The sequence below is a fragment of the Rhipicephalus sanguineus genome, chromosome 5 (genome assembly GCF_013339695.2).
Source record: "Rhipicephalus sanguineus isolate Rsan-2018 chromosome 5, BIME_Rsan_1.4, whole genome shotgun sequence".
NCBI lineage: Eukaryota > Metazoa > Arthropoda > Arachnida > Ixodida > Ixodidae > Rhipicephalus > Rhipicephalus sanguineus.
Window position 1 is genome coordinate 47,828,248 of NC_051180.1, and position 27,446 is coordinate 47,855,693.

At 45.2% G+C, this 27,446-nt stretch overlaps 1 protein-coding gene across 1 annotated transcript in view; it reads right to left on the reverse strand.

The window, feature by feature from the left end:
- Positions 1 to 240: 240 nt before the first annotated feature.
- The window catches only part of LOC119393594 (nephrin), a 198,716-nt gene continuing 171,510 nt past the window's right edge, over positions 241 to 27,446 (reverse strand). The window contains exons 12-19 of the mRNA XM_037660703.2: positions 25,661 to 25,773; positions 23,474 to 23,660; positions 11,437 to 11,562; positions 10,702 to 10,729; positions 8,951 to 9,048; positions 8,638 to 8,762; positions 8,144 to 8,353; positions 241 to 8,008 (exon numbers count right to left, since the gene is read on the reverse strand). Coding sequence (XP_037516631.1) covers positions 7,958 to 8,008; positions 8,144 to 8,353; positions 8,638 to 8,762; positions 8,951 to 9,048; positions 10,702 to 10,729; positions 11,437 to 11,562; positions 23,474 to 23,660; positions 25,661 to 25,773 — 938 coding nt within the window. The 3' untranslated portion in view covers positions 241 to 7,957. The remainder of the gene's footprint in view (positions 8,009 to 8,143; positions 8,354 to 8,637; positions 8,763 to 8,950; positions 9,049 to 10,701; positions 10,730 to 11,436; positions 11,563 to 23,473; positions 23,661 to 25,660; positions 25,774 to 27,446) is intronic.

The window sequence follows — 27,446 nt, forward strand, 5'->3', positions numbered from 1 at the left end:
CTGTGTCATAGGACAGCCGTTCTTTGCCAATGTCTACACCATGATGGCTGGCCAGTGTGTCCTCTTGGGAACCGTTCAGAGCTTGTGGTGGGCTCTCTGATTGCGGGCTTTGCTTCCTGTGACTACGAAATATATGCAGGAAAACATAGCGATTATATAAACCATGTGGTACGCTTATCCAGTGATGGCTCACATCAGCAGGCGCACCGTAGCGATTAAGTAGACGCGGACTACAACGCATAGTACAAAGCCAAACTTTATTTATTACAAGAAAAGTCAACCTATATAGTAAGGAATCGACATGCGAAGTACTATGTACACTTCAATTCCCTATTTATTAGTCGACCGTATACTGTATGTACTTATATACAGCCCGATGCGGTTCTACCAGTGAAACATTATGTACAAGCCGTTGTTGGAGATTCAGTCACTACAAACCTCCAATGTAACAATTCGCCACAGAATGCCAGCACAATCAGCGAGTTCAAATGACGTCATGGTCGAAGCGTAAACACAGAAACGCGAAAACAACACTTCACTGCCGGACACAACGGCGGTTACTTTCTCTCTCTCTGACGTCGCACGCGTATTTACAGGTGAGTGCTTAGCGAATAATGAATGCTGTAGGCCTGTGGAAATAGACCAGGGCTGTGAACACACCATTTTTTTTTATTTCTCTCTAAGTTCCTTCTTGTTAGCGGCATCGCTCTCAAGTTCATGAAATTATTTTTTTTTACAATCAGGTAAAACGGGGATGCGTATTAATGTCTATGTACGGATGTGCCCACGTTATACCACATGCAGTGGTACGCTTGGTCGGTCCTTAGTCTCAGTGACAGACAAACAAACAAGCAAACAAGAAGTGGCGCACGGAGAATTAATGCGGGAACACGTGTTTGCCGGCATCCGGCTCTAGACATGCTTTCATAGTTCAGATGTGTGAGTACACATTTTCTCGAGCATATTTAGCATAGCAGACACGCTGTGAAGAATGGCCTACATAGACGCAACCTTTCTTCCGATGGTCACGTGACGTGCCACGTGACTTTGTGTTTGGCGTTATACAAAAGTATCCTGCTTAACCTTGCCCCATTTTATCGCTTCTCTCTCTCTCCCCCTCTCCGTCAGCACATACAACTCTTCTTTTTTTTTACTTACAGCGGTAATAAAAAAATTAGCGAACACACCCGACGAGTCAGAGGTTATGAAGAATGCCGGGTATATTCAGGGCTTGTTCATAACAAAGATGCTCCAGTAGATGCAGTAAGGTCATTAAAAAGCACACATTTCTACGTGTGTTTCGGACAGATAGCATGCTGTTAGATCGAGATCTATTTTATACCCCCGGTTGCATCCCCACCGCTAAAAAAAGTTTAAAAAAAGAAGACCCTCTGATAACAGGGAAATGGGGGAAGCGTTACATGGAATGGGATGGTATTAAGTTCGTTTTTACTTCGCGCTGTCAATTTTGTCTATTTTGTTGTTAAGCAAGATCCCCTTAGAATACATTCACAGAAATATGAGACGTGCTAAGGAAGTTATCCTCAATGCTAAAGTAAGGGAAAGTGAGGACAGAAAAAGGAAAAACGCTGCCCTGATTCAGGTACATTTAAATCGCAAATTTTTCGCAATCTTCAATGGCGGTATATCGTGGAACATGCGCATACCTTGCGTGAGGTTCTTGTAAATTTTGGCCCGGGAGATTTGCTTGTTATCGCAATGCCTCATTTAAAAAAAAAAGCTGTTGTATATTTTTAAGCAGAAATTCTTCACTTATGCTATATAGGCCGGCAGTCTGTAACCTCACTCCACTTATCCTTCGCATTCTTGCATAATTCCAAGTTACTTTTAATGTTCACAGCATTGTTGTTAGGTCCACAAGTTTAATTTTTTCTTACGACGTCCTGGTACTTGTACTGAATTGACGTCATACCAAAAAAGAAAAAGATGTTAGGTACAATATATTGGGCGTTTTCCAGATCAAGGCCGGGCACTGAACATTACTACTGAGGGACTTGATACTATATACTGAAAGGCTCATAAAAACCGTGTTTTCAACTCCATGTTATTGAATTCTCTTATCGCAATGCCACAAAAAACTATCAATGTAAAATAATGCTAGAAAGCGCCAAGAACATAAAGAATCTGTAGGTGACCACCCATTTGGTTACGTTACTTGAAGTTAGTACAAAGTCTGCCCAAAAATCGTTCCTATATAGCCAGAGAAAGCAAGTACTGTCGTATCGTAAATAGAAGCAAGCGTGTCATCAATTGCGGATATATACCAGATAGTAAATACTGCCCGCGTAAAACATTTTAGACGGCCAAGTGCGCTACCAATGTCCGCCGATACAAGCGCGCGCGAACACCTCAGGAATAACGGCGCTATAACGTTTAGCGCATAGAAACCTACGAGAGAATCGTTGGGAAGAGCGAGCGGCAAAACCTAAGAAATCGCTGGAATATGATTAGTGTATAGCAATGTGAGAGCGAGGCGACGGTGCAAGAAAAGATTGCCTTCGCGCGAGGGGTGGCGCCTTCTGCATGAAAGACCACTACGATTTGGGACAAAATAGGCGACACGCGTCGGAGGGTACCGTAAAAGCGCCCGACGGCGGGTCGAAGCATCGACTATTCGCTCGAAGCCAGGCGCAATAAGATTCCAAGCAGGAAGGGATGCTCGCGCATTACAAGGACCGGAGGAGAGCGAGGCGAACACAAGGACGGCTGGTGAATGTCCTGCAGCCATAAACGATGCCATCCCAAATAGAACGCTGCCTTGTCGAGGACGACCGCGCAACAAAAGGCACAATGACCGTGCACGTATCGCGACGCATTAATGGTCGTTCTTCTGCGCGCGTTACGCACGGCTGCCTGTCCGTAGTCCCATCTGCATCGCCGTCGCCTTTGTCGCGAAAAGACGCGACCGCCGCAAAAGCCGACGCCGGTTCGGCCTTGATAATAAAAAGCGTGTCACGAGGTCAAAGAAGGAGCTGCTTATTAAGCGCTAGCATCGTGTAGGGGGGGGGGGGGGGCGAATATTATTCGCCCAATAAAAGAAGCTACGGCTAATCACCGACGTCGTGTCAGTGCGATCAAGTGCGCGTTACAAAAATACGGTGTCTCGTCTCGACCGGATACAGTGCTCGTTAATTTGAAAGAGATTCTATAGCGAAAAGATAAAAGAAAGTCTCTTTCTCTACGAATAGATGCGTCTTTCTCTAACAAATGTGCAGCCCAGGGTGCCGTTTCTATGGAAACGCATTCGCAGCGCTTTATCATTCTCATCCGTGGGGAGCTAGTTATCTCGCATCAGTGCCTATGAATACTCCGAACACTGTAGTGCGACGCAGACTGCAATCTTTTTTTACATGCGATCATAAATTCGCGTAAAGTTGAAATATGAAGGTTTCAATTTTATACGGTAGATGATATAGCGTTAGGAAGTTTAGTATGATGAGATTAGTATTGAACCCCTCGTGCTGTGTACTGCTGCAAGCTAGGCCAAGAGAGAACATGTTTTAAGATCGGCTTCTTTTTTAAAATTTCGCTATGAACACTCTCTAGCCATGCTGTGAAACGAGAAAGAGAAGTACGGGTATCTACGGTTTTCTCCAGTTCGCCCTCGAATGTGACGAACCCTGACTTGGAAATATAGTGAGTTCTGAAGCTCTCGCGTCTTTCTTTTTTTTTTTCGTGTCTCAAAATTGAGCTACATTCAATTCCCGTCGTTCTACACATGCAGTAAGCTACTTCAGAAGGAAGGAGTGTCACAAAGCCAAAGGAAGTGAACGTGCGCTGCGATAGGCTACTCTGTTTTATGAGAGCTCCGTTTTACATAAGCATGTATTCTCAATCTGAAAATGTTAGCCCCTCTCACACACAAACAGTAAGACTACCAGAATGTTAAAGCATAAAAGCACATGCAGTATTTCTGTGTGCGTATATAGACAGTACTGTTAATCAGTGAATCAGGTATAATGGACAAGAACCCTCGTAATAAGTAGCAGGTTTTAAAGTCGTATCCTGGAAAAAAAAGAAAAAAAATACAAGTTCATCGCCTGACGACAGGTCGATAGATCTATAAATCAATTTGAAAGCCAAAAGTAACTTTCAGTGCATTCCGAGCCTTGCCTAGTTAATATTTGTGTGCAATTAGAAAACATTGAGCTCACGGCTCTTTAGAGAACTATAGCATTTATCTCTCCAGTTGTCACTTTTCTGCGTAAATCAGCTCCTCACAGTACACGCCGACTGTCGCAATCATTGGCTGACCAACACTGCCTTTTTCCCTTTTTTTTCATCTAATAGCACCCACAAGGTTCCTCTAATGTTGTCAATGAAACATTGCCCCGAAAGTACGTTTTTGCTGTAAGTGACAAATTCAGGCTTTTCTTAAAGCATTGATTACCTGCGATTAATTTCTAGAGAGGATTTATTGTTATGAATATTTGGCGCAGTAAACACTAACGTTCACGTAAGCAATATTTAGGTTAGCGGCAAAAATCTTTAAAGGTTTTTTTATGTAGTCAGCTTGAGGCCCTGTGCCGTTGATATTGTCTGTGCATTCCAAAATTTCTAAAATCACACGGCGTTGGCTTTCTGATTTGGACAGCAGTATATTCTGCAGAGTATCGCGTTTTTCAGTGCAGATTTACTTTTGGACAACTCGATTCGGATACTGATGTGTAATATTCACCCCATAAAAATTTATCATGCTCGAATTCAGCCGGAATTCAGATTGGTCTCGCACATCGAAACTGCCAATGTGGCAGTAGCAATGCCTAGCATGCATTAATGATAAATAAACAATCTAATCGCTGTGCAACAGCTTTAGCTAAATTACTTACAATGATTACAAGCACACAGTATACATGTCAGAGTGAAAGCACTCAATCAGGAAAGATAAATAGCAGTAAGTAAACAGACCTGCGAATACAGTGATGCAGTAGAACACACTAAAGATCATATTTTTGTCCTCACTTTTCACAGTCACGCGTCGTGAGTTCGTGGAAAAAACACAATTCAACAAATGTAACAATTATCATCTCTTGGGGGCTTCTAAGGCACTTAGGACCACCGAGCGCTGCTTTAGGAGCCAACATTCTTTAAAAAAATTATTACACTTTCAGTTATTGTCGATAACGCTGCAAGCGGTGAGATGTTAGCAACGTCATTTCCACACAAATATTCTAGATAAGCTACAAATGCCCGGAAATTGTGTTCTATTCAATAATCATTTTGAGCCTAAACAGGTGTGATGCGTCGTCGTGGCAACGTTGAAATATTGCCATCCGACGTGTATAAGAGCATACTTTAAATCCAGCTTTTTATATGTATATGCATTAGTAGCGTACACAAAAAACAAAACAAAACAAAAAGCAGAGCAGCCACGCGACTACACAACAGTCTTTCTAGAATAGGTCAGACTGACGTTGTCTTACAGCCCACAGCATGTGTTTATAGTTGTGTGGCGCAGCAGTTGTAACGGCGTTCAGAACGTCTGCCAGGTGCCGCCTGTTCGAGACCGCGAGCTCCGAAGCAGGCTGCGCAAGTACGTCGCATAAGCTACGTGGCCTGCAGAATAATGGCCGTGCTACGGCGCAACAGCATGTTCAGCCACCACCGTCTATATTATTCTCTCACCGTCGTGAGCGTGTTATTACAGAAAGGCCCCTTGCGTTTACATAAGGAGCAATATTAGAACTAATAGAGGCATACGAAATATGTCGGGCATCCTTTACGCTTAGTAAATTAGTATTCGACATATGGGCACCTCAGACCAAAGAAAAATGTATTGCTACGAAGTTGAGTGACTAATACCAACTTACTCATACTCTATGCAACTAAGAAATGGACTCGCACGTTGAAATTTCTCAAATCGACCCTCCCCGAAATCTAAAAAAATTCGGCATGGTACATTTGACTCATCCAAGCAGCAATCATTTTAGCTTGCTCGCTATACACGTGTAGCTACACGGTACACACATGTGAGAGTCACCACTTTCTCGAACTAGCTTTAGCCTCTTTTGAACAACAAAAAAAAAATGTGTTCTCGAGGGCGCCGTTTTGCAGGAAATAGAGTCAGCCTATCAGTTTGGCGTTTAGTACCAGCAGTTTCGCAGTCTGTTTCATCCATTGTTCGAGCTATATACATCGGTCCAGCCGTCAATGTTTTCACCACCTCCCGAGAGTCCATTTGGAGCTGCCTTACTGTTCCCGGCGTATGCGTGTGTTTTTTTAAAACGAGTTACACCAATTTTCACACATTCGTGATGCATTCTTGGCAAGCCTTGTAACGACACTTACCTTTATCTGCGTAGGACAAAAAATTTCTGCGGCATGGGGAGTGCGCAATTGTGAAAGAAGAATGCGCAGCCAACGATCTACGCAAGTGGAGGCTATAAAAAGATTTGGTCTAGCTGATGACTCATTAAACTAAGTGATAAAAATCGTGATACACAACACTGCACTTCTCTTAACAAAACCTGAAATTATCATCACAAAAAAGCTCACCTGATCAGATCATGTGGTATCACCTTGATAGATTGGTGTTCTAACAGTGCTGAATGTCACACCGACCACAGAGAGATAGAAGACCTAGAAGATTAGGCTAGAAAGGTATGTTTTTTGGTGCTTCCATTGTACATTTTCTATTAAGGCGAGTCGAATCGCCATTTATATCTTAATTTGGGTATACCAAAAGCACGCTTGATATTCTTACTCGTGCGCAATCATGTGCACAAAAATTCCGAGCACTCAGAAGAGCCAAGTATGCAGCTGGTGATTGGCGTTCCATCATTGCCGCCCCTGCTAGTCTCATTATTGTCAATACAATATCAAAAAAAAAACATAAAGAAACTCGGCGATGTTCGCCGAAGCCACTTTGCTATAAACGGTGTGTTAGGTACTTGCAAAAGTGCGTTCATCGTGCGCCATAACACGGCAGCGCCTCACATGTGATAATGGAGAACTCGGTCAAGCTGGTGACTCCCGCAGCGTGAAAATAACTTGCTCTTCCAAAGGATTAACGTAATAACGAAGGTTACACGAGGCGCAAGACGCGCACTGCTTTAACCAACTTTAAGTGCAGAAGCAAACCGCAATTTCTTTAGTAGTGCCTCTGTGATGGCTATAATGGCCTTCCGGACTTGAACAGTGCTGCCCTAATTTTAGAATTTGACAACAAGGTAGTGGAAGAACCGCGGATACAAATCTTACTGCCGGTCATATTCAGTAAAATTTGTCGTAATCATGTAGGCCATCCTCAATCTCGATGCAAGCAAACCTTTTTTTGCAAACTCCACTCCCATTCTTCGCTGCGTAAGCTGCCAGCCATCACGAGCACTGCGACGACACTCACACGCGGCAACTACGCCTTGTGCCACGCAACGTGGCCCCTGAAGCGGCTGATGGTTCATCGGCCATATTTCGCAGCTGAAGCTGTCTGAGGAATGCAGTGTTCTCGTAACGCGGTCCTTCATCGCCGAATGAGTTGCGCCGCTCATGCTCCAGCGGCTGCTGTGGCTGCTGCTGTTGCGAGAATCCTCCGCGAGGCAGAGTGGCTCCTAGCCACGCCTGCCGGTGGTGACGTAGCATTTCCTGTTCTTGCGAGGAGCCACGTGACCTGACGGCGGGCTGACCCGCACTCCAGGACATGTAAGAGTCCGTGGAAGACGCACTGTCCCGGCGTCGGCGTGTTCCGAGCTCGAAGCTCTCGGTCGCTGGCAACGGGGTAGCGTCTCTGTTGGCTGGAGAAGGCACTGGCGGTGGTCTCGTGGAGGTGGTGACGCCGTCTCGAGGCGGCGGCAGCGGCGATCACAGAGGGTTCCTCGTCGTCTTCCTCCGGGCACTCGGCGGTCGAAGCGTCGTCGTTCGGACAGAAGGGCGGTCCGGGTCGCTCCTCCACCTGATCCCCGTCCTCGTAAGGGACCTGCCCGAACGTCGTCTCCGCCTGTCAGACGGGAGTCGATATGGTGCGCCGCTCACGCTCCGGGGTGTCCCGCCTCTGCTGATATGAAAGAGAGAAGGCAGAAGATAGGTACGAGGCTGGGAATTAGGGACAATTTGTGTAAATGGGATGTTCAACTGGGCGAAACGGCTACCCCATAAATTTGAATGCCAGTGACGTGAGGAACCATACCTGTGGACTTCGACGCATTAATGTGGCCGTGTGCAAGGGAGCCTTGGAGGAAGCGATCATACGGTCCACCTCATCAGGATCTGGCATGCTGCCTTGGGGCCGAAACGTACCGCCGCTGCGCTGCCGCTCCCCGGGGCTGCTGTCCAGGTCGCCACGAACTCCGCTGCCCGGATAGTGCCGTTCACGGTACATCATGTCGTCACGGAATTGCTATAGGGCGGGGATGACAAATGGAAAGGACATAAAAATACTATATAGTATAGTGAACTAGGAAAACTGAATGTATCAACGGAAACTCTTTGATCGGTCAATGTAGTTTTCCTTGTCAATTACTCCAGCGATTAGGGGTGCGCATCTGGAACCATCTCCATCACCCACACAGAGTGCGAAGTTGGAGAATAAATGGCGCAGTAGGGTCGAGGTGGTTGTAGTAGCGAAGAATGGCAGCAAATGACATTCACTGAACAAAAAAAGATTATAATTCTAGAACACACCTGAGGCGGTATCTGAACCTTGACATTTGGCAACGTGCCGTACATCATGCCGCCCTTGGAAATGCTCCCATCCTGTCGTATCCTACCATTGGATCCATTCAATTGGCGGAAGACCCACTCTGGATCTGCGATGAAAAAGGAACATAAACAATAGAATTGGTCCTCAAAGACCTTGCAGGGAGCCGAACATAGTCATTCTAGGAGAACAGAACACCATTGATGCTGCGTATTACAATAATGCCAAATTAGCGGAGCGTTCCTGGTCTGTGCAGTGAAAATCCGTGAAACGAAATATAGTTTTCTTTCAACCTACCTTCCAAATCTGTCTTTGGCGGTATGATATCCGGGTCTTTGATGTCGCCTTCGCTTGTGTCCTCAACAACGACGCCTTTTCGCAAAAGGGTCTGAGACCTGCGAATCAGAGGCGCCCAACCAAAACGAACGAGAAACGAAACGCAAAAAAAGGCGGAGGAGAAAGGAGGACACAGTGGCATCAGTTCATGTGCAGTACACGGCCTGACTTGCACTTGAAGGAACAGGGGCTGAATTCATAAAGCTTTTCTTCGCAAACGTAATTTCCCACTGGTCGGTTACCTTCGCTAATAATATGCCCGGCATCACGACTGGACAAAATTTTCTTTCGAAGAACTCTGGCGCAAGAGCGTTGTGGTGAATGCTGGCCCAGATGAAGGTATACTGGGGCCAAGGGTATACGAAGCCGCTTCAATACAGGAACTATACACTTCATTATTGAAAACTACTTTCCAGAGAGTTCACTGATACACAAAGTTCATTTAGGGTAGTTATCCGTGGATACAACTAAAAAATTATGCGAGGCTTAACCGTCTTGACGTCGCAAAGGCTAATGTACAGCGCAGCTTAGGGCACGCCTCAACGATGAGATGAGATGGTAAGTGATGCAAAATTAGGCGAAGATGGGCAAGGTTTAGCATGGTTCTCCGCTTGACCACCTGTATGTCTCCAAGCTCCAACTTACCTCCCTTTTTCACTAGCCTGCGCTATAGTATGCTATAACCTCATTACTCCTCTCCCTCTTTCTCTCCCTCCTCCTTACCCTCGCATCACACATCCTCCCCCTCAGCTTTCCTACGCCATGCTATACTACACTACACATGACTAGGTTTTGCTTTACGCTCTCACCCCCTCTTCGCTCTATCTTCCCTTTCCCACACCCTTGCTATATTAGCGTATATGTGGCTCTTCTATGCTTTACTTTCTGCCCTCCTCCTCACCCTCCTTCGCTCTCCTGCGAACGTCAACACACCCGTTTGAGCTAGGTTTTAAGAGCTCCGCTGTACAAAGGTCACTCAATAATTAAATGAGCCTCTCTTTGCATTACTTTGCTGCCATGGTGATGAGCCAAGATTTGGTTGCTAAGTTGGCTTTCACGATACATTTTATGTGCTATCACCATCTTTATTTAACAAAACAAACACACACACACACGCGCGATCACTCGTTTTTTGAAAAGGTAATAAATAAATTTATAACACATTTCTTTCATCCGAACACATTGAATTCACGCCACTTACGTAACTGTTCGTTTACAATTCGTTATACACAAGTGCACTGGTAACTGGCAGCTTCTCACAGTACACAGTGTTCTCTGCGTAAGTCCTCGGGCCTCGCAAAAGTCACGGCCTGACCAGGCACACACGTACTGTCCCGGACTGCGTATGCTGAAACGGCTGGCCAACGAGCTGTGAATACGGGTGGCACCGCACCAAAGTGAGGAGCTAAAACAAAATACGAGGTGAAGCATGCGAGCGCCAGTGCCCTCTTTACTGTGCTTTATCGAATGCTCTGTCACCGTTCTCCCCACCGACGGCACTACGAGTACACCTAGGTCGCTGCTCGGCCATTTCGGCGCACGTTGTTCGAGACTGCACCAGGAGACGCCGTTGCGTTGCTGCAATAAAGACGTTTTGGTCGATGCACACGGGAGAAGATTGTACGAGACGGTTTCAATGCTCGCTCAGCTTTTGTCGGCAGCGAATTGTTTTTTTTTTTTCTATCTGTACGAAAAGATAATCCGTTACTCACTTTTCGGCAGTGTTCAGCTCCCTGGAATCTGAAAGAAATTTAGACGTGACTTCAGGGAAATATAATATAGATAGCAAGACAGCTGCAGGAAATTAAAAAATGCATAATGGTATCCATTTGTTGCTCTCATGCTTAGCTCTCGCCGTAGAACTTCGTCTGCAGAGCTTTCATAGTAAACGTACTTAGCCTTTTTCTTAAACCAGACTGTATTTTTGGTGGTTAGCAACTGGCTCGTTCTCAGTCACTGCGACCCATACAGAACTCAACTGATTCATAGCCTAGTTACTCGGTATATACGAATGAAACAAGAAATGTGGCACGTGTAATACATTTTATAACCGCTAATGCAAAAATGTGTTCCATTCTGAAATATCATCATGATAAGCGCTGAAAATATGTTACGTAAACAACCATCGTGGTTTAAACCTACAAATATGTCTTAGTTTACGGAATGCGATCAGTAATGTGCGTTTTTTTCCTCACTTCATTATTGCACATCGCTTCATTACGGCGCTCATTGAGCATATTCATGTAAATATTGCCTGACTCTTGAGTAAATTATAGTGCTTAAATTTTCACCCTACGTCATTTAGGTACGCAATATGACCCGTATTTCGTTTCTAGCAGGAGCACATGATTGAAAACACACACGTACACAACCACACACGCAGGCACACGCGCAAACACACTGCACTACATTAAGCTAACTCTTTATAGCTCTTTTGCTGTATTTACCTGCATCATTGTCGTGAGCACGCATTCTCATGATGATAATGATTATGATGGCTACAAGAATCAGCGCAGCCACAGCGCCGATCAAAACGCCTAGAAGAGGACTCATGGCGAGCTGTAGGGAGTCACCTGCAAATATTAAAATTTGGTGCATCTCTAATCACGTCTAACTAAATTACGACAAAAAATTCTTACAAAAGAACATCCATTTTATTGCACATTTGTGGTTAACGACAAAAATAAGTTTGCATGAGAGAAAGTTACTTCACGTATTAATGACGAAGGAAATGATCATCCTCCCCCCATTTACAAATAACAAATAAATCGAAATAAATCAAACTTGTGGCGGAGTAGTCAAGAAAGTCGCTATTGAAGGGAAAAAAAAAGAGTTCCTGATTGTCATTACCATTATTTTTTTGTTGTTGCGTATAGTATGAATTGTGCTTATTCGTCTTAACTTATTTCCACATCGTCCTTTAAAAAAAACGATGTCTACCCACATAGCAGAATTTTACACTCTTACGCGTGCATTTTAGATAAGACAGGACAACTCCAGGTAAGGAAAGACACGGGAAGGAAGTTGGACGTCCTAGTTGCATTTTATCTGGCGTAAAATGTTTTGTTCAAGCAAGCTCATTACATATGAAGAGGGAATTTTGCCGTTGTAATAGCGAACCATGAGATTGCTGAGAATGTAACCTTGGTGTTTTGTTTCTCTGTTATTTTGCGATCATTGGACTGGCGCTCAGCACTGGCTACGTTTGCCGTAAGTACGACCCCTGCAAGCAGGAAACATTACTGTCTTTTATTTCAACTCACAGCAAATACCTAAGAGTAAACATTTTCGCCTGCGCCACTCAAACACTAAGACAAACGCCGTGAACGTTCGTTTTACTGCACCCACGACTTGGCTTCGCATTGCCTGCATAGAGGAAGTGCTGGTATACGATGGGGAGACAATCTACGGAACAGAAAAATAAGCGCACCGAATTTCTCTGAAGATAACTGTCGTGTGTAACGGTGTAGGAGAACATAGTAGTTCGCGTGTCTTAATATATTTCTGGCTACGCTGCCAGGGGCGTAGCCAGAAATTTTTCAGAGGAGTCTGTGTTTATGGAGGCAGGGGGGGGGGGTTGTGCACGTATATGTACACAAACAAAAATTTTAAAAAAGGAGGGGGGGGGGAGCGGCGGGGTTCAATATCCCCGTGGCTAGGCCAATGCATGCTGCTCTAGCACACAATAGACAACATTGGCCTGAAGCCGGATAACACTTGCCAACGCAAGCAAACATTGGGCAAAACTATTCAACATTAGGCATGTGCGGTCATAAACAACATCAATCGTTGTTTGCTATAGGCGAATATATGCGGTAGCTAGGCCTCACACAAATTGTTGAGTTATTTCTAAGTCAGTTATTAGTATGTCGTTGTTGAGTTGAATAAACTTTATTTGTCCAACAGTTGTTATTGTGAACGAACCGCGTAAAGCTAAAGATCGAAACGCGACGTACATTGTGTGAGCGGGACAGCATACAGCCCTAAACGACCGTATTTGTCAGCGCGCTAACCACTTCAGGAAAAACAATGACTTTTTTTTTTACTGGCACTATCATACTTGTAACATTTGTAATATTGTATAGGGTGTAATATTTCACTACCGTATACCCTACTCTTATGCACCGGAGGGTTTTCTTTCTATTTGGCTTTATAAAATGACGTTCTTTATGCTCATACAAAAAGTACTGCTGAAATCCGAGTTCGCTTCCGATATAACGCTTCTCGTTAGAACAGAAGGAGTGTTTAGGAATCGATGCTGCTCAAGCGGGCGCGGCTACGCGGAGTGCAGTCGTCGTCATCCTGTGCAAGAATCAGGTGTCCCTCGGCCTAAAAAAGAAAAAGAAAGAAAGAGAGAGAAATATAGGAAGTGCCGACAGTCTACGGGAGTTTTGCTTTGTTTTTCCACAAGAACTGCCTTTGTTTTCCAAGAGAAGCAGCTCTGTCGTCGAACGAAATGAACCGCGTAAAGCTAAAGATGGAAACGCGGCGTTCATTGTGTGAGCGGGACAGCATATAGGATTACCGTGTCCCGCGATGCTTGCTGGGCTGAAGGAACAGCCCTTAACCACCGTATTTGTCAGCGCGCTAACCACGTCAGGAAAAACAATGACTTCCCGTTTTACTGGCACTATCATACTTGTTATAGTAAATGGCCGATCAAGTACAGTTTGCAAATACAAGCACAGCAGTACTCACATGGTCCACGAGACGACACATATAACCCTGGAGAAAAAAAAATCTGTCTGAGCTAACGCACCAGAACTGCGCAGTTGGTTAGGACTGCCGTGTAGTGCGATGTTCCTGGTTCATTTCGATCACCCTGGGGATATTTGATTTGCACTGATGATATGGTAGACGAGCGTTATTGCATTCCGGTCCTTTCGAAATCAGGTCGTCGTAGCCGGGAAGAAATGAAAAAGCGTCTTTTTACGTAAGCATCATCCGCGTTTTCACTGATGAAAATAAGTGAGAGTCGTTTTCTTGGAAGATGTGGTATGTTGACCATTGCATCTTTAACGCCTGTACATTTTTCACTTTTCATCTCTATCTTTTGGACTTCATTGAATGTTTATTACCTCGTTAACAGCGTTTGCCTATATTTACCCTTGCCACTTGTACTACTTCACGCTAATTTGTATAACCCACAGCATATGTGTATGACTAGACGGCAGGAGCGTAGTTATCGGGAGGGGGAGGGAGGTAAGGGAGGAGGTTTTAATTATAGTTTATGTTCGTGCGTGTGCACATACAAAGTTAACCCCCTCTCTCCCCTCTACACCAACGATACACAGCATGCTTCTTAATCCGGGAAAGGTCTAGTTCTTTCCCTGTAAACATGTCGAAACACCGATTGCTTGCAATTCGGAATGTCCTTTTGCGAATAAAAACAGAGAGGTGGTCTTTGTATTATTGACTACGTCGAAGAATAGCGGTTTACAATAAACACTTGAGATGCAATCAAGTATGCAGATCCCTGCAGATGTCACGAGCAACCCCAGTTCTTTTCTGTGAGCCTTACGCATACGAAACAACTTTCCTGGGGGGGGGGGGGGGTGCTGGCTAATCGCCTCAGTGGAAGCCTGCTGCCCGGCACCTTTTTGAAGTACCGTGCTGCCGCCTGGAGGACGTTAAACAAAGACACAAGGGTGTTCTTCGGGCGCGCTACGAGCCCAGTAGTTGGGACTCGCCTCTTGAGAATTTTAAGGCAAGACACAACAGGTGCAAATGCGACGCTGACTCGTCGAGGAAGCGCTGGTGTGTGCCAGGAAGCGCTGGTGTGTGCCCAACGTCGTCTCGACGATTTGAATTGCAGATTCGACTAAGCCTCTCTGATGTGGATGGGGCGTGGCTTAAGTCCACTGCGAACTTTCACGCGTATTCGCAGTGTTCTCGCTGGGCCTTAACGGGACTCTTGTCTGAACACACCGTTCTGCATGAGTCGTACGTGGCGTTAAATTGTGGGCGCGTAGCTATGCTTTGTTATGCTCGTGTGAACGTAACGTGTGATAAGGCGTATATATAAAGACACAAGCCGCTCGTTTGCAATACTTTGTCTTTTCACGTATTCAATGATAATGGGCACTGGCCGCCTTGGAGACTAAGCTATACGAAAATCTCGCGCTGCATGTTTGAGCTTGTCTTTTATGCAAACTAAGAGGAGCGAAAAACTAGCTATGATTGCGGTATCTGCGTTTCATTCTTGGAAACAGGGACTTGAAATGAAACATATAAAACGTGTACCACAATTCTTTTCAAATTCATGAAAGCTACACAACCATCAAGAAACGGGTCAGAATGACAAATGCACCGGGAAAAGTACAAAAACTCGCTCACTTCAGATGTGCTTGCATTCTCCTTTACTCTGGTACACTGAGTTGATACACTGTCGTTGCGAGGAGATGCTACACCACGTCCTGTGCGTACTGTCCGGTATATAATGCTCAGAGACAGTCACTGGCATCCGTTCTAGTGCACCTTGACAGTAGACAAATGTCTGTTGAAACAATTATTGCATGTCCTCAACAGAATACATCGCAGCTGAAGGCGACGAAGGCACTGCTGAGGTTTTTAAGAGAGGCAAACTTGGACAAGCGGCTGTGACAGAAATGTCGCGTACCACGCATGAGTGACCGACTGATTCTAGTGTGTGCTGTATCATGTGCCCTTTCTCTCCCTCTTTCCTCTCCATCTTTAAATCTCCCCCACCCTGTCCCCATGCATAGGGTAGCAAACCGCTTTTCCTAAACTGGTTAACCTCCCTGCATTTCCTTCTCTAATATTTCTTCTCTCTCTCGCTTTCCTCTAATAGCTGTACATCTAACCACCTAGACAATAAGAAGCAGTCATAAAATAACTACAGAAGAATGGTAAGGACTAGGGATGCATCCATCAAAAAAAGTCACAGTTTCGCCGCAAGGGCGAAGCAATGAATGCGATAGCAAGAAACTAATGCTATAAGAAGTGAGGCTTGCCAGTGGATACTCTCAGTTTGAACAGTGCTCCTGTTGCAAAGGCGGCCGAAACAGCGAAGGAAACTAGCGTGCTTCAAGTGTCGAGCTTGTGACACTTGATAGTTCGCGCTCATCTTCTGTCTGTTCGTTTAGCGGCGTCCATTGAGCTCGAGTGACTTTCGTACGCTCCGTAACATGAGAGCGGACATCACGGTGAAAGCGTGAAACATCCCTCTTCCCCTCAGCACGAGAAAACCGCGCGAGCAGACAGCGGAAGGGAAAGGTTCTCCCTGCGCAAATCTAACAAGAAGCGAGCGAGCTCGCCGACGACTTTTAAATGCGCCCGTCGCGCTCCTAGCGCCATCTCGCTGGTAATGAAGAAACGCTTATAAGCGCGTGCCGTCTCTGAGTCCGTCCAGCGGTAAAGGGTTTGTATATAACGATCGCCGTTAGCTACGTGGAGGATCTGCGTTTCGTGGCGTAGTGGTTAGCGCCACTCGCTGCAGAGCAAGAGGTCACGGGGTTCGATTCCGCGCTTCGGAAGCATTTTTCTGAATTTTTCTTTGGGGCTTTTATATATATATACATACTGAGAAGAGGTTTATTGGCGGTGCGTTCCTGTGGTGACGCTCTGAACAAACACAGCGAGTCGGGGCCGAGCACCGTCCAGAAAGATGCCAGCAATCAGCAGCGCGAGGCGAGCGTTGGCGATACTGCTGACCGGCGACGCGTCTTTTTCTTCACAATACTTATACATATACGGTGCATGACGGCGGCGACGGCCACGGCAAAATTCAGCAGAGACTGTCCATATAATTGCTATCGCAATAAAATGAAATGCAGCGATAAGACGGACCAGGTATCAGCCCACGACGCTCGCTGTCTTCGCTGCCTATAGGAATGTTGCCCTGTTTTTTTTGTTTTTTTAGTGGTTCTTTCGGAAGATAGCAAACCTTGCGAACTCTCTAAATTTTGTAAGTTCATCGCTGTAAAACATGAGCGTTCTCCTACGGTCTTGAGGTGAAAACAGCAGAAGCAGAGATTGCAGATTTGGCTGTGTTCTACTGCCAAGTCATGTTGTATTCACCTAGGCGAACAAAGCTACCACAAAAATAGAGACATCTGCATTCTACTGCATTCTACTAAAATTGATCACTATAGCTGTTTTGTTCTTCTTTTAAAACCTATGTTGTAGTCACCAAGGTGAATAAAGCTATCACAAAAAAAAAATCCAATAGATCATTAGTAACCAGAGAAGAGCGCCTAAAGCAGAAAACAAATATGAACTCGAGACCTTTAACATAGGAGAAGCTAACACAAGTTGCTTGAAAGGAAGTCCGTGCACCCGTAACTCTAGCTCCCTCGTATTGCCTGGTTAAATGAAGTTGGCGTATACCTGAGCAAAAGCAGAGAAGCGAACTGCCTGTGTTTATATAGTGCTGGTTTGATGGTGTGGTGGGAGGGTCAGAAACAAGCATGAGAAAATATTGCACGGTACTTTTCAACCACCATTCACTACAAAAACGTTGAGCGTGAACTTTTGGTACTCATGCAGAGAAATATAAATTTTTATATATCCTCGCAAAAATAGAAAAATTGCGTACGTGCAAAACACAAAGCGTTGAAACAGAGACAGCAGCCGCAAAGAAGGCACTGGTGAATAAAAAACAACACATACCAACAAGGGAAAAAAAAAGATTAAAGGTACACGCGTGTCAAGGAATAACAGTCTAGTCTAGATGTTAGCCTTTTTGGAAGGAGTTTATGAAAACAAAGACGTAGATAGCTTTACTAGAAAGAGAAGAGCAGGACCAAAATCGTAGATTAGTAAAAAATGAAGAAAAAAAATAACTTACCTCCTCTTCTTGCAAGGCTAAAGACAAATGGGATAAAATAGCAGCGGTCCCGTGAGAAACCAGTAGAGGAGCTCCTTCCTAGCCGCTCGATAGTTTCGTTTCGCTAGCTGTTCGCGTCCACTGTCGCGTTCCTAAATTCCTTTCCTTCTTTTCACCGTCCTTGCAATGTAGTGGGGGGGAGCTACGTAAGTATTCTCGAAAGAATCTTGACGTCTGAATTTCCTGCCTCAATTGGTCCGCGGAGCATGGACACATTCCAACCGGGCGCGTTCAACTACCACACCAGCCTCAAAGTTTTATGTCTCCTTTTGTTTGCGAATCCTTAAGCGTATGGTTTTTCGGTGAGATTTCTATTTTATTGTTATCGGCAGTTCCGCCCAAGTTCTCCCATTTTCAACAACTCGGCAAAAAAAAAAGGCCTATAAACGTTTTATTTGTTTTAAAGGGGACACGGTGCCAGGAAGAACTCCGCACCGATCTTCTTTCGATGAGGGAAAAAGGACAGAAGCGTCACCTTAAGGAAGACACAAGAGCACAACAAAAAAATTTTCGTATGCAAAAGTGAGACGGAATCTCTGAACACAGTGAAGCTAGCTAGCGAGGGCTGGTCAATGCGTCGAAAAGAACGCAAAAAAAAAAAAAGATCAAGGGAATCAACTAAGCTATGCCAACCTCGATCGGATATGGTAGTACAGTGGTTCAAGATATAAGCAAGAAGAACGAGGCGATTAAAAAGAAAATAACGCGGAAAGAAGTACGATAAAGAGACTGTACAACTACACAGTAAGTAAAGAACTACAGTAAGGTATGCGGGCACACTGTTGACGAAGGTACGGGATTTGCGATCTTTGCTTCGTGGAGGGAAAAAGTTCCTGCACTCATTCCTTCATTTTTTTTTTGTTCGTCGATTATTTCGCATCCCAGGGCTATAAAAGAACCAGGCTTATGCAGCGGGTGCAAAACACAAGGGCGTGCCGGTATGGGATCACATGGAAGCAGGATCGAACAAATAGTAAAATGACAAAACGAAGACCCTCGAGGAATGAGGCACCGCATTCACCTTCGCTCACCGTTCTGAGCGTTTTGCGCAAGTCTCGGTACAAAAGCGGTGCTTTTCTCTCAAATCCGGGTAAAAGGAAGTTTCCCCCGTTCCCACAAATGCGCTATTATTTTCTTTTCTTTACCTCCAGTTCATAAACTCATTTCTGCTTGGGCCTTTGACGGATCCTTCTATTGAATTCCTTTCCAAGCTTTGAAGCCATTCCTTGTTTTTAATTTAGGTACAGCCTACCAAGGGCATCGGAAGCTCTGAGGAAGCGGTGTAAAGGAATCCAGGTAATTCGAGTGGAGTTGACTCGAGTTGGTTACCTTGGGGGATAAGATACTAGAGATACGCATCGCACACAGTTACGCTCAGACAAACACACGGACGCAGCACACAAAAGGCTAGACCTAGGAGGACACATAAACCTTGTGATCGTCGACAAACTGGCTGGGAAAGGGTCGCTAGTGGCATTATGAGAACAAGACAAGCCAGCCAAATACTGCTTGGAGCTCCACGCGAATAGGTTAAAAAAGCAGACATACGTGATTCCATTGTTATGTCAGGGCTCCCAACCCAAACTTGCTTGCTTCGGCAAGGCATTCAAGATGGTAGAACGTTTGACGCAAGTGACGTCAACTTCGATAGACTGCCTGATGCAACCCGCGTCAACACCAGCTAAGTGCCTGATGAAACGGGTGCCAACCAAAGCGGGAGTCTCATGCAACCGACGGCAACTCCTGCAGTGCGCCTGACGTAACCGACGGCAATTCCTCACGCGACGTCCGGCAAGCCCTCTCATCCAACGATTCGATTCCAGGCAGCGACCAACGGTGGTTCCTGATTGGAGGCTTCGAACTACTGGCTGACGCAAGGCATCCCAGGGCTATAAAAGAACCAAGCTGGGCGGGAAGACGGGGACAGCGAACGAAGAAATCCCGGGTCATCGTCGCACATCAGTGCGAGCCCAATAAGCTGTCGGCCCCAGTGCCGAATATGTAACGCCTCTGTTTATATGTATATACAATTGCCTTAACTCACCATCGCCTTGTCCGCTTCGTCTATCAGCTCTGCACATATGCAGCCGCAAGCTGAGACACCCGATACCTAACACCACTTCCGTATAGTCTGCTATGCTACCGCAGCAACAGGCTCCCAGTGTCCAAGTTCTCAAGAAATTCTTCGTTGATATGCGCACAGCTTCGGTCTTTCACTCCACAGTACTGTACATTGGCGTGGCCTCCGGAATACACGCAAATGCGTGCCGCTACTGTCTTTCTCAACAAGGTGCACAAAACACCGGACAAATGGCCGAGCGCGTTATGTTAAATGTGTGTGTTAACTACAGCAAGCGTTCCAAACAAGGGCTAACAGATGGCATAATGGCGATGGCATCACTACGAAGCCCAGACCATGGAGGCACGCTGACCGTTTGACAACTACTCGAGGACTATGATGGAACTAGAGCGATTGAATGATCAATAACTAATTACAGTAATAGAATATGAGGTGGAGGTAGAGGAATGACATAAGCCCACCTGTTAGAGCTTGCAGAGAGGAATAGTCAAAGAAAGCTTTGTTTTAAATGACGTGTGCAGCACAGTCAAAAGAGGCGCTGCAAAAGAACCAATGTCATGGGCGTGTTCACGAAAGGAAACCCACATTCTGTCCTCTTCTTGCCACTTCCGGCCACCGGACAAACATACACGCTCCTTGAGGCCGCTCGTTGCAAGTGATATTCTGACGTCATCACGCTTACATGTCCGCGCAGTGACGGCACCGCGAGAACGTTTGTCATCACCCGTGGCTCCACTCATCCGTGGTTTGCTTCGCCGCTTGCAATACGCCAATAGCGTGCGCAGTAACGTTGCGTACACAAATCACCAGATGAACTACAGCGCGTCTTAGAGAAAAGCAAAAGATGAGCAGAGAATAAACAAGTTTCGACGCAAAGTAATTTTTTTATGTCCAGAGCTTCGTATCGTTTCCGCCAATGTCTTTTTTGCCGCACTAGTTCTTTTTAAACTGAATTAGACTTCGATTGTTTGTTCATATTACACTTCTGCAGCATCTAACATTTTAGGCTTCGAGAATTATGGTTATTTTACGGCTACCCGTTAAACTTCACGACTTCCTTGCCGACGTCTAGAATCTGTACAGCGATATCGCCGAAATAAAAAAGCTTACTAAGGTTAATTACGGCTCTTTCCTCCCACTCAGCTACTTTTGCGTTTTCCAACTTACCCTTCCAACACCAGCCAAGGAACACAACGCTAAAGTTACCTTGATCATCTAGTAAATTTCATGTACTACTGTATAAAGCACACGCGCATTCGTACACGCACACGGTATAGGACTAAAAAGATCAATGTATAAGAATAAGCGTCCTCCGCACGTGTTCTTATGCAAAAAAATGGCTCATTAATTTCTGCGTACGTCGTCGTTCCAAGCAAGCTCTCCACGTCGTAATGGAACTGTTTCTACAGAAGTCCCTCGCTTGGTGCAATGCAAAGTCGAGAGTCATAAGTATTGTTCTTTTTTTTTTAATTTATTTACGGCTTCTTACTCTTACTCGCTTAGTAGGAAAAGCTTATCGTTAGCTCAAGGAATGTGAGGCACATTGAAGCAAACACATGAAGAAATAAAAACACAGCCTAATAATAGCACGCTTGCGTGAACTTTTTCTTTCTTCTTCGCGGGAAAATAGCTGTTCCGCTAATGTTATGAATATGCGATAAACCCGCACGCCTGACTTCGTAAACAGCCAGCGTATTTCTAAGAAGAGCGTGCCAATCAGCGGTAGCCAAATTGACACGCAATTGACATTCTATGGAAATATCTATAGAAAATTCCCCAGTTCATGCATCGCGTGTTAATTTAGAGGTACACGAATCGACGGTGTACTTGACCTTAATTTTTTTACAATGCTTCAAGAACAACATTTACTGAATATCGATTTGACTTCTAACACTTCAACAGGGTGGTCGCTCAACAATATGATTAGTAGTTTCTTTTAAACAAAACGCAGGTTGTTATTTGTTATGATTACAAATATTATTCTGAAGTTATTCTTCCATAGTGTTCTTTCTTTTATTGCTGTGGCGCATATATAAACTCTCAAGGGAATTGTCGTTTTCGTTGTCACGGCCGCAGGTATATAGATATATATTCTGAGAATAGAGTGCTGTGTCCATAAAACATGAACAGAGCAGTTCAATGACATAAATTACTTTATGCACATATATAGCCAGCGTTCGCCAGATTGCATTTGTATTTTACGGTCAGCACTTAACTATTCCTTAGGTTTGTTTTATAATTGAAGCTCCCAAAGAGACAACGTATTTCATTATTACGCCACACCTTTCGCTTCAATTCTTCTTTGACAAACAGACATTGCGAAACAATATTACGCCTTACGCTCTGGGAGGGACGTAACTTCGACGCCATTTCTTTTTACGGCCAGCGCAGTGGCGCCGGCACAATGCAATTACAAGCTCTATATAGACGACGTGCTAAGCTTCTAGGAGTGGAATAAACTGTGGCGCAACCGCGTATGTCACAACAGCCATATATTTAGAACATCGTCCAAGGTGTTCAACATTTTTCTATCCCGGTCGAGGCATTGCCCTTAGGTCGAAATTGCCAATTTTATTGCGGCGTCCGTTGTACAAACACTCGATGCCTCCGTCGGCCTAGGGCATATCGCGCGGTTTTAGGTGTACTGTATACAGGCCAGATATAAACGGCACATGCGATGGGTTGGGTGGTTTCTGGACAGGGGCGTAGCCAGAAATTTTTTTCGGGGGGGGGGGGGGTGTTTCAACCATATACTTTATGTATGTTCGTGCGTGCGTTTGTATGTGTGCGTGCCTATATCGCAAGCAAAACTGAAAAATTTCGGGGGGGGGGGGGGTTGAACCCCCCCAACCCCCCCCCCCCCCCTTGGCTACGCCCCTGTTTCTGGAGACGCGGAGTTGGGTTTGATTGCACATATGACGAAGCCATATGAACTCGCCATCAACACTCGACCCAATCGAATCATTGTTGAAGCAAAGACGGCGTTTTGTCTTTCGTTGCTCTTTAGTTGCTGGTACGAGCGTTGTGTGCATGCACACTTCAAGTGCACTTGCTTTTTTATGTGGTCTGCTGCGGTACATACACTAATCAAAGCGTAAAGAATGAGTAAGCGTGGACCTAACGTTACCTAACATTTATTTCACTGTGTACTTACTTACTTTTACGTTTTGCCGTCGATGTTATCTCTTGCAAAATCGAGGTTTAGGGCATCCAGTGCATACTGAAGCTCACCTTGCCCAGCCAGCAATGTGAAAGTTCCGGTCGATAACAGAATGTTCTGAATTTTGCCTCGCAGCGGTTGCCTTGCATGCTGTGTCGCACAATTTCGCAGCTGCTTATATGTACAACTACAGCTGGATTCGAGACGCTTGTGCGCAATGCTAAAACGTTGCTATTTCAGCGAGGTTTATAATCATGTCGTGGCTTTAACATGCAAAACGCAAAAGATAAAAAAAAAAGACAGTTATTTCGGTTCACATAATTTATACACTGCGCTCTACTCGCCCCCGCAGCCAGTGACGAAGAAGAAGAAGAAGAAGGGAGAGCTTGCACTCACCATCTCCGTCATCGCGTGCCTCCTCAGTGCTCGCTGTGAAGATGTCGCTGTCGCTGCGTCCCTTGGCGTTCTGAGCGAAGGCGCGCACTATAAACTCCGTTCCCGGTGGCAGCGGCTGCACTAGGAACAGCGGTCGCTCCTTCTGTTCCCGCGTGGCGAGTGTCTCACTGCGCACTGAGTCGATAACCTGAAACAACGAAGGGTATCGTAGCACGATGCTTTTACCCGGGAGTTCATTTTACGCCCCACGCAAGCGATCCTTCATGGAGAGTGCGTGAGAAACGACTCTCATGAACTGTTTTGAAATGGTTTGAGAGGAGGCACTGCAATGAGTGCGAAACTTTCGAAACCTGGCGCAGTAGTAGCAAAATAGCTCTTACGCAAGAGTTCCTCTCAAGGAAACATTTCAACCGGTCATGACGCTGGATATCTTATTGGTGAAACCTTACTAAGGCCTAGAGCTGTTCATGGAATGAATGAATGAATGAATGAATGAATGAATGAATGAATGAATGAATGAATGAATGAATGAATGAATGAATGAATCCGAATGGCCAATGATGAAGCACAATGCATTAGCATACTGCAATATTTCTAACTTCCCAAATATGGACCTGCACCGTCACAAAAATTCTCTTACGCAAGTACTGTTCTTCAGAAACATGGTAACAAACTCTGACACTGGCATCTATACTATTAGCGAGTGCGACTAGTCCCTGGCGAATAGCGCTTAAGAAGGAAAATATTTGTGTGAATTCGGACCCTGTTCTCTATGTTATGCAAGTGTAAAACTGAAACTGTCACTCGCTAGTGCTGCAAGCTGACATCGAAGCTTTAGAGAACTACTTCGATTACTTAAAAAAAAAATTTCCCCTCCACGGTGGTTTAGCAGTTATGGCGCTCGACTGCTGACCCGAAGGTCGCGGGATCGAATTCCGGCCGCGGCGGCCGCACTTTCGATGGAGGCGAAAATGTTTGAGGCCCGTGAACTTAGATTTAGGTGCACCCCAGGTGGTCGAAATTTCCGGCGCCTTCAACTAGGGCGTCTCTCATAATCATATCGTGGTTTTGGGACGTTAAACCCCAAATATTAATAATTAATTACTTTAAAAATTGGCTATGTGCAAAGAAAGTATAGAGAACTCGTAACTTTAGCGATGAGGAAGGTGAGTAGCTTGGTGTAATCGCGGCAAGAAGTTCTAAATAAGCAGAATTGAACATGGACAATTCCTTTTTCGTGCATAATATCGGCACAAGTTAAGGCTACTTTCTTTTTCACCACGCACCGCCGAGCAAACTTTGCGATCTTACCGCCTAAAGCGGTCTTCTCTTGTTCTTGGCAATGCGCAACGCTTGAGAGATAAGCAAATCAGTATATAACAACTAGCCCTATGTTCTTGTTGAACTTGAGTCACCATGCTCGATCGTCTGCCGACAGAACCTGCTGTTCACGTCGTACCAAGACGATCCATCACTTATGGGGGTCTTAGTTGACAGGAAACTCTTGAAACAAGTTGCTCTTTCTTTCTTCTATTCACGAAGTATCATGGCAGACAACATTTTTGTATTGTTTCAAATTGTCGCTGCAATGACTTCAAATATAAAATAAGAAAAAGGTGGAGGGGGGGGGGGGTGCAGCAGAGTTCAAAGTAATGGAGACTGTTTTAAAATCCAGACGTTGGGCCGTAGTTGTTCAAGGGTATGACGCTCCTCTACGAAACCCTTGCTGCCTGGAGATGGCGTACAGCCAAATGATTGAGCTTAACTTTGAGAGTATATTGAATTTAAGAGTCCGGAATGCTGAAGCATAGAAAGAAGGCTTGCGTCTTCTATGTAAGCTCGCAAAGGATGAGCAATAGTTGCAATGCAGTGTGTGGTAGCATATCGAAGTTTCGCTTTATCACGAGCACGAACTTGTCAAAGGTGGTACACTTCGTATACAGGATGCGATCACTCTAAATAATGATACAAACAATTAGGCAATGGCTGGACTTTTTTTTTCTTCTTTTGCACACTGCGTTGTAATGTTTATTTTTTATGAAGCTTGGCGGACAGCCTGTTGGCTGTCCGCCAAGCTTCATAAAAAAATAAATAATGACCGTGAGTTACTGCATGTTACGCGCAAAAAAAAAAAAAAACAGTGCAACACTGCTACTCCTCACAGAGATGATTATACCTCAGGCTCACCTCTAGATGAAATGTTTGCTCCAGCCCACCGTCGTATCCGGAGTCGCATTCTATTTTGAGCGAATCAGCAGTGGCGTTCACCACGTTGCAATTACTCAGTGGTTCCGGAGGTCCTGTAAAACATAAGGAAGAGGAAGGAGAGGAGGTTAATCAGGAGCGTATTAAAGAAAATGCTTTCGGGGAAAGAAGGGGAACACTTTTCATGTGTGTTCGTGCGTGCGTTTGTATCTGTGCGCATGTGTATACACATACAAAATGCAGAAATTTCGGGGTGGGTTTCAACCCTTCAAACGACCCCCTTGACTACACGCCAGTGAGGTGAATGCAATGATTACAGAACAGTTAGGCGAATAAGTTTGCATGTCCCACAAGGTAAGAGTCAAGAGAGGTCGGGGAGATTCCAGGATATCTGAAGGACTTCTAGCAGCTCCATCTTACGGACAAGCAGACTGCACGTTATTATGAACAGCTCATACAGTTGACAAAGCCCAGTCGCGAGAAGCACGCGGCGTCGCGGCTTGACATAAAATGCGACGTCGCAAGATTAAAATTGCCCCATATAGTACAGCTTGAAGGCATCATGTGACCCACCGATCTCGGAAGCTGCGCATCGAACATCTCCAAGTTAATCATAAATTATATGAATGTAACTAATAAACCAAGCGTGCGCAGGAATGGAATATAACAGGCGTAACATTAAGAGACAGGACACATTGGGGACTCTGGGAAGTCGAGGACGGCAGAATGGTATAGGTTGCGTGGATAAAATTTTAAAATGCGCAGGCGTAAAATGCAATCAGTTTGCGCGAGACAGAGCAAATTGCAGATCATTGGGAAGGAATAAAAAATAACAGGAGAGAGGGGAACGACAGGTATGTTAACCCCCCCAGATTAGAGTAACCGATATTCTACCCTACACAGGGGAAAGGGAAGCGGGAGATTGAAAGTTAGGAGTGTAAAAAAAGAGATAGAGTAGGAGGGGGGGGGGGGAGCGCGCACACGCTGTCACGGTCCGTCAGTTTTGTGAGTTATACGACATCATTATTAGACTACAGCTACTTTTGCATGCCTCTTGTCCGTAAAGAAAGTGGCTGAAGTTTAACTCCTTTAAACCTAGCTATCACGAGCGAACGGTATGTCTTGCTTGGTTTTGCAAAGGCTACGCACACAGTATTCCATTACGCCTGCTCACGTGGTACCGCAGTGACGAGGCTCCAAGCCAGCGCAGCTGCAACGGCTCTCCTCAGCGCATCACGTGGCGTGACGTCACGCCTGCCGCATTCGCGCTCCGGCGTCTCAAGGCCATTAAGACGCGATGAATGACCTTGAGGGACATCGTAATAGAGCTTTCGCTCTTAAAAGGCCCCCGTTAAATCGACGCACGGCCAGAGCGACATCCATCTTTCGGTTAACATTACCATAAAGGCCAACTTAGAGCTCGCAAGCACCGTAACGGGAAGAGCGTCTTAAGTTGCATACCTTTTTTCTCAACACTGATCATGTCGTAGAAAATAAACTAGAAATGAGCTCGTTAGCATAAAGTTTCGGTGCTATACCGAGCCCGCCTGTCTTGAGTTTGGCAAATACTTTAGACTTTGACGCTATATTGTTGTCAGTCATTTACATTGATATCTTCTTTTCACCGCTTTCTTCTGTCGAGTGTTTTCCGTGACCAAAATTGATAGCTTGCTTGTGATAAACTCAAAACTGAGTGACGATTACATAAAATGCACTATCCGGAAGTTCTTTCTTTGAATGCATGGCACCGGGTCAGGAGATAACACCG